At 35.5% G+C, this 8,242-nt stretch overlaps 1 protein-coding gene across 1 annotated transcript; it reads right to left on the bottom strand.

Moving 5' to 3' along the window:
- Window positions 1–4,289: 4,289 nt before the first annotated feature.
- On the bottom strand, window positions 4,290–6,458 carry LOC129957354 (uncharacterized). The gene has a single exon (XM_056069639.1). It carries the CDS (start codon window positions 6,456–6,458, stop codon window positions 4,290–4,292), a length of 2,169 nt encoding a protein of 722 aa, XP_055925614.1.
- Window positions 6,459–8,242: the final 1,784 nt, after the last annotated feature.

Here is an 8,242-nt window from a genome sequence, read left to right as displayed (position 1 = left end):
ATTACAGTTATCATGGCAATATACTAAAAGTCATGTTTTCCACCAGTAATGCCATTAAGGGGATAGTCCTATTCCAAGGACGGGTGCCCCGATAAGTTACCATCGAGTTCGAGTCCACCGGATTAAACCGATGCCTTCATAACAGCGGGCTTGACCATGGCAAGTGCCATAAGAAACAACAACAACAACAGACAATTATCGTTTCACCCACATGTAAGTCACATGGATGTTAAGAGAATTAGCACAACAACGCACTTCTACGATGAATGAGTGTTCAGAAAAGAGTAAGACAGAAAATAGATAATTTACTTGAAAGTGTTGAATTCGGACCACTGATTTTTTAAAAAAAAGTATTTTAAAAAGGAAATGAAATTTTATGGTGTGTCAGAGCCGGCCTCCTCTACGAAGGGGCCCGGGTTCAAAAAGCCATTTGGGGCTCAATTTTTTTGTGAAGAAAAAAAAATTACAAACACGAATACATATTATTAATGCATGTTTATTTAATGCGTGAGTGTTTTTGCTAAAACATCAATTACTTCAGAAAAATTACAATGTTCTGCTTAATATAGTAAGTGCATTTAAGCGTTCTGAACACATGTTTCACCGAAGATAATTTTTATTAATTTTAATTTACTGAAAGAGCGCTCAGCACTTGCTATAGTAACTGGCAACGTAAAGAATAGCTTTAACACAGTTAATGCATTTTCCACAGTACATCATTGCTGGGCTGTGTACTTTGATCTGAACTTTCTTCTCCAATTGAAGTTTGAATTGTAATTTCTGAAGTTGAATCAACTTCTTTGCCAGAATTACTTCGCACCCAAGAATACAGATCTATTTGTGACTTCTTAAAGTTTGGCTTTCTTTCTTTTTTCTTCTCATAATTTTCTTTTTTGGCACCCAGAGGGATATTTCCTTGGCGTGGACATGGTTATATCTAACAGTATAAAGCAGTTTATAGAATGAATTATCAAATTATTATATGCTATACTATAAGCCTAGTAGATAAGATAAGTGATTGTAAATCTATTTACCTTATATTAACAATATTTTGCACACTTTCACAAGACTATAATATATACTATGAACGTATATATCCGAATCTGCCGACTGCTAAACTTCTTAATTCTTTTCATTCCGGTCAATACTTTTGTGTAACCCAAATAATTAAAGCATTAAGTATCTATTATAACATGCTGAAATTGCTTTCCATGCCATTAGGAAGTTTTAGTAACGAACACTAAGTGTTTATAATAATTGTTAAAACTCAGTTGAAATTTCAAAGAAAGGGACTACCGGCCAGTTAAATCTATTATTAATAAAGGTGAATTATCTGTGCATGTAATATTTAATCATATAATTTCATAGATTTTTAATACAATGCTTTATTTGAAAAAAGCGGAAAGTTGCTTTATCGTACTTATTTCTTACCGTTGTTTTTATTTATTATTTCGGATAAATTTCTGGAGTAAGAATAAGGGTCATAAAAGCTGATATATTTGATGTTTCTATTTTAAATGCAACATGTATAATATTAACATTTTTGCCTCTCCTATTTATTTCAGTTGCTCTTCTGACACCCACTCTCCCTCACCTGCCATGCGACTTTTCCTCAGTCGACTCTGCTTCATTTCCTCTTCTACCATCACAGGAGACGTATCCAGTCCATGTTAACTTATCTGAAGCCAGGTCATCTCAATTTTGCTAGGTTGGAGGTAGCCCATCTCGGGCGGGAACTCCGTTAATCGTTGCTATTTTCTCTGTTCAAATCGTGAGCTTTTATTTCCTCAAGAAAATGGCTTTTGACAAAGAAGATGCAGCGACATTGGTAAGATGAAATGTAGACAAATAAATTAAGAATTATGCAAGAAACAAAGATCTAAATAAATAAGATTTGTTTCAAAAAGATGCGTGAGTCTGCATTTAATGTACCACTAAAAACTGATACTTAGGTTTCTTTGATTTTAAAGTAGCTTTTAGACTGCAAGTTACTAGCGGAAGGTTTGAAGTGCTTGCAGAACTGAGTGTAGACCGATAATAACGGCAATTTGCTTGACCGGTTTCGGATCCGTAACTGGCAATTTTACTTTACAACAGATATAAGGATTTGCGTAAAATAACACAAAAAATATTTAAAAAAAAATAAAAATTATCAGTTAACAAGTCTTCAACCTTTCGCTTTTAGTGTTTACTAAATGCTTCAAAGATGATTTTTTAATATATATATATATATATATATATATATATATATATATATATATATATATATATATATTATCTTTGCTGAATCGGGCAAGGGAGTAAATCTATAGTACTATTATAAATGTGAAAATTTGGATGGATGGATAGATAGATATTTGTTAGTCAATCACGTCAGAACGGCTCAACGAAATTTGGTGAAATCTAGCACAGAGGTAGATTATAGTCTGGAATAGGACATAGGCTACTATTTTTTCCGGTTAATTGAATGGTTAATTTTTTATTAATCAAAAACTATCTTTCCCGCCAAAAATGAATAAGGCTTCAGTTTTTTTCCCCACTCTAATCAGGTTAGACTTAACGTGTTTTCGACCGAATATTTCAAACGATTCTATTTATTTTCTTAGAGTTTGGTGCATTTGAAATTAAATATTGTTAATTAATCGATCTTTCGCATTCATTCTGACGTACTTTTAAATTAACATAAAACATGAATTAAGGAAATTGAAAATTTCTAATTTGTATCGCGTTACCCCAACTGGCGTAGAAAATTCACGCATGCGCAGTGTGTTCTGATTGTTGACAATTGTGTTTTCATTTTAATTGAAAGTTGAAAAATTATGTGTATTATACTGTTGTAGCTATCTCAATCTCGATCGATAAATAAAATAGACTTGACTTGATCTTAAAGAAACACGGACTTGATTTGCTGATTTGTTTTATTTCAGGTATACTATGTAAATAAATTGATTTTAGGTTAGTTGAAAGCTTTTGTAATTAAACTGCATTTATAGCTATACCACTATTATAAATGTGAAAGTTTGGATGGATGGATGTTTGTTAGTGAATCATGCCAGAACGGCTGAACAAAATTGGATGAAATTTAACTGAGAGATAGATTATAGTCTGGAATAAGACATAAGCTACTATTTATTCCGTTTAATTGAGTGGTTAATTGCTTATTGATTAAAAACTAACTTTCCCGCCAAATGAGTAAAGCTTCATTTTTTTTTTTTTCCCACGCCAATGAGATTAGGCTTAACATGATTTTGACTATTATTTCAAACGATTCTGTTTATTTTCTTAGTGTTCGATACATTTAAAATGAAACATTGTTAATTAACCGATCTTTCGGATTCAATCTGAAGTACTTTTGAATTAAAATAAAACAGAATGAAGGAAATTAAAAATTTATCTATACTGCGTTACCCCAACTGGCATAGAAAATTCATACATTTGTGTTGCCCCAATTGGCGTTGAATATTCACGCATGCGCAGGAGTAACAAAAGATAAAGCCATTGATGCTATAAATTCCAATCTATTTCCACGCGTACGAAGTCGCGGGTAAAAGCTAGTATTATATATTTTCTTTAGCGGCGCTCTTGAACTACTCAAAATTCTGAAAAAAGCTGACGTTCAGTAAAAATATTCCTAGTAATATAATACATTTATTGAAGAGAAATACCATTGTCGTGTACTCGCCTATGGTACACGGGTTCTTTTACTGTGATTGAAAAAAACTACTCTCCTTCAAAAAATAAACTATAACATTTATTTCTACGACAAGACAAGCTATTCTATATACATATTAAGTTTAAATGACTGCATTTCCGAAAGTAAACAGTTCAGAATCTTTTCAGCTGCTGATCACAACGCTGTTCCGTTTTTCAAGTTTGATTCCAAGTTGTTGTTGTTTCAATCCGGAGTTGAGTTGTTACTCACTTCGTCGAAGATTGCGGATTCACGCTACAATCCCACCTTTTGGGTTTTTCTTTTCAAGAAAACTCAATGTTCTTTAGTCCAAACAGTTCACAGGTCTAGCCGATTGGGAACTTGAATCTTTCGGCCGAAACGGGTTTTCATGGTATTTAGATTTGGCAGAGACGTTTCGTCCGATTCTGGAAGCTCAGGATGTTCAACATATTGCTGTTGTACTGCCTCTTCTTTCTCATCTTCAACTCCACATGCTCTCTTCTCTAGTAGTTTCTCTACTGAAGGCGTTTGAACTTCAAGTGCGTAGAGACGCTGTACAGGTCTCAGAAATTCGCCTTTCTTTGTTTTTACTTTCACAAGACGAACTGAACCGTCCTTACCAGGGAATATTTGTTATTTTCCCCAGAGGCCAATTCAGACGTTTTTGATTGGTTACTTCGACAATAACCACTTCTCCCACCTTAAAATCGTGGGTTTTTATCATTTTCTTAGTTTGTTGCCTCAGCTGCCACAAGTATTCCAGTCGGAATCGATTTCTGGGATCTTCTTGCAGTTTACACCTATACAGTCGCCGCTTGCGAAAATACTCAGGAGATAGTTCCAAGTGGTCAAGATCTGGAATTCCATTTTCTCTACGTTTTCTGAGGAATGAAGATGGTGTTATAGGTTCCAAATCATGGTGTTCAGAAACGTAGGTAATGGGTCTTGAATTTACGATGTCTTTGCAATAGCATAGAATCATATTCAATTCTTCGTAACTCAGGCATGCTCGGCTTAGAACTTTCTTCAGAAGGTCTTTTACTAGGGCAATAAGGCGCTCCCACCATACTCCCCACCATGGAGCTGATGGTGGTATAAATTTCCAAATATTTTCCTTTTTCCCTTCTTCATTTTGACTCAGCTTCATCCATCGAGGTATTTTGACCTCTGAAAGATTCTTTATACCCTTCAGCCAGTTCCAAAATAGTTTCGATAGACCTTCTGGCAGGGCATCATCACATTTAAGTCCAAGATTCCAGGATTCTTGAAGCATAAACTTTGGAATGATGGTTACAGGAGAGGATATATCCAAAGGGTCAAATATACTCTGAGCCAAAGAAAGCAGATCTCTTTTAGTAAGAACCAGATTTTCATTTTTCGGACAGTTTATGATACAAGACAGAGTATCTTGTTTTAGGTCCCAGTTTAGACCCAATAAGGATACAGTTTGGTATTTGTCGGGTTGATCGATAATTTCAAGTGAAGCATTTGATTCCCAGCCTCGTAGATTGAATTTGCCTAAAGACATCAACGCTTGCGATTCAGCTATAAATTTATCTGCTTCATCTATATTCTTCAAACTGCAGACACAATTATCCACATAAAATGAATTCTTCAAAATTTCCGCAGTATCCAAGAGCTCTTCAGGTGCTTTTTCCAGATGGCAATTCAAAGTTGCCGCTAAAAGGGATGGACTGCAGGTGAAACCAAACACAACTCTACGATGTCTGTAGATTTTCATTCCCTTGTCTTTGGTTTTCCATAAAAATCGCAGATAATCCTTGTACCTCTCTCTGATTCCGATCTGAAGAAATGCCTTCTCAATGTCTGATGCTATTCCAGCAGGAAATTTTCGGAGACGATTCAGTAGGGAAGGAACAAGTTCAATTAAATTAGGACCGCTTTCTAAGTAGGCATTCAGTGAGGGTGTACCCTTTATAAGTGCGGATGCATCGAAAACTGGCCTCACTTTCTTAGTAATGCTGTTCTCTTTAAATACAGGCCTGTGTGGGAGATAGTATACATTCAATTCCTTTTTATCTTCGATTTCTTCAATGACACCGTCAGCAATCCATTTTTTAAAGATATCTGCATATACTCCAACTCTCTCGGATTCTACAAGTATTTTATAAACAGAAGAAAGTTGTTTCTCGGCCATTTGTCTGTTGTCAGGGAGCCGGGACGATTCTAACACCAAAGGTAAGGCGACTTCGTACCTCCCTTCCTCATCAATCGTCAGAGTGTTTCGAAAATAATCTGAAGTACCTTGATGCATTTCAGTCTTCTTTTTCGATTCAGTAGGATCAATAATTCCAATGGCTTCTAACTTACATAAGTCACTTATATTACAATCTTTTATAAGTAAGTTTGTCACTGTCATGCTTATAGAGTCTGAACTGCTTGGTGCTCTTCCCATAAGTGTCCAACCAAGCAAAGTCTCAGTGGCAGTTAATCCACAAGTTAAATTGAGGATTTTTCCAGTCATCAATTTTCCTGCTATGTCAGCACCAATAAGCAAATCGATTGTTGATGAAGAACAAGATGGTAAACATTCTTGATCCGTTAGATGGATTCCATTATCCTCTAGTTCCTTTGACCAAAATCCGGTTGGTATCTGACAAATTTCGGCACAGATTTTCTCTTGGTCAAATGCGTTAAAAGTGCAATGATAATTTTTGTTAAAATCACTTACAAAAATCTTGTATTCTGAATGTTTCTGAGGATTTTGCATCCCTCCAAACAAAGTATGAATAAGAGTTGTTTCTTTTAATGCAGGATACTTCATTTTCTTAGCAGCTTCTTTCGTAATATAAGATTTCTGGCTTCCAGTGTCTATGAGAGCCCTCACAGCAAAATCCTGTGTTTCTCCTCGAAGAACCACGACCGGGGTTTGTAGAAACACACTTGTAGAACATGTGGGATTGGTCAATGTATTGAACTTTCCGTTGCTTCTTGAGAGTTAGAAGACTCAACGGTCTTTATATCAGGGCACATCACAGCATGATGTCTTTGACCACAAATTCCACAATTCACTTGGACCCTGCATAGCTTTGACACGTGACCATTACTTAGACATCTGAAACAGCAACCTCTTTTCTTCAATCGGTTCATTTTCTCACTTAAATCCAAATTTCGAGCAACATGACATTCTTTGGATTCATGATTGTTCTTGTCACAAAATGCACACTTCAAAACAGATTTTTGGTTTCCTGAAAAAAGTCCCGCAGCTGTCGGCAAGTCTCTTTTAATCTTTATATTTTTGTTATTTTCTTTCAAAGAGAAGCCTTCCATAGCAAGAGCTATCCTGTCCTCATTTTCAACTTCGTTCATCAAACTTTCCAATCGAGATTCTTTTGTGTCATCTTTTCCATCTAATCCTCTATCATTTCTCCGCCAGGCTCTTAAAACTTCTTCACTTAAACAAGACTCAACCAAGGGAAACAACATGGCCGCATACTTTGCTGTAGTAACGCCAAGAGTTTCTAATGATCTCAGCTGGGTTTCAAGTCGATCATAAACAGTTGATAATTCAACATGTTTCTCCTTAAGATTAAATGCGAGTGTCAATTTTAACAATTCTCTAACGTAATATTCTTCCAATAAATCATCTCTGCCGAATCTAGATTTCAGACAATCAATCGCCTTGCAATAATTTCCGGAGGTAGGGGGAAAACTTTCAACTAATTCCCTCGCTCTGGAATTCGGGATAGTTGCTTGGACTAAGTATTGAAACTTGTCGGTTTCATCGATATCGTTGTCTTCATCAATTTTTCTGAATTGTCTCCAAAACGGCAGCCAATCTTTAATTTCCCCGCCAAATTTCTTCAGTTCCAAACGAGGCAGCTTGAATTTCCGCTTTTCACCGCCAACTGAAGATAATGTATCAGCGTTAACAGCGGGATTAGTTTTTCGATCCACTAATAAACTCATTCTTTTAAAATTGAGTGAATACTCACCTGCTGAACGAGATTCCTTTTCAATATCGTCTTCATTTATTTCTTCAGACATCAAAAGATTCAATATATCTTCATTTAATTGCAAAAGTTCATTATTTTTCTCGCCAAGCAGCTGGAAGGTTGCCAAACAATCTAAATCATCTGCAATGTTTGCTTCCGTTTTCGCTGACTCATCTAAATGATTAAACAATCTAGTAAATGCAGATCTAACTGTTTTTCGTTTAAGCTTTAAAGCTTCCATAATTTTTCTGAAACAGTTATTCTTCAAAGTATCGACAAATTTCTAATAAATAATTTGTCGTCAAAAAAATTCACTTGCCTTTCGAATCGTTGATTTCAAATCACAATCCTGTCGCGGACGCCATGTCTTGTACTCGCCTATGGTACACGGGTTCTTTTACTGTGATTGAAAAAAACTACTCTCCTTGAAAAAATAACTATAACATTTATTTCTACGACAAGACAAGCTATTCTTACATATTAAGTTTAAATGACTGCATTTCCGAAAGTAAACAGTTCAGAATCTTTTCAGCTGCTGATCACAACGCTGTTCCGTTTTTCAAGTTTGATTCCAAGTTGTTGTTGTTTCAATCCGGAGTTGAGTTGTTACTCG

This window comes from Argiope bruennichi, chromosome 11 (assembly GCF_947563725.1).
Source record: "Argiope bruennichi chromosome 11, qqArgBrue1.1, whole genome shotgun sequence".
Classification (NCBI taxonomy): domain Eukaryota; kingdom Metazoa; phylum Arthropoda; class Arachnida; order Araneae; family Araneidae; genus Argiope; species Argiope bruennichi.
The sequence above is the reverse complement of the archived record's forward strand: the minus strand, read 5'-3'. Positions and strand labels throughout refer to the sequence as shown.

Excerpts from the sequence above, each read along its gene's own strand:
- LOC129957354 (XM_056069639.1), bottom strand. The coding sequence starts at position 6,458 with ATGAAGTATCCTGCATTAAAAGAAACAACTCTTATTCATACTTTGTTT.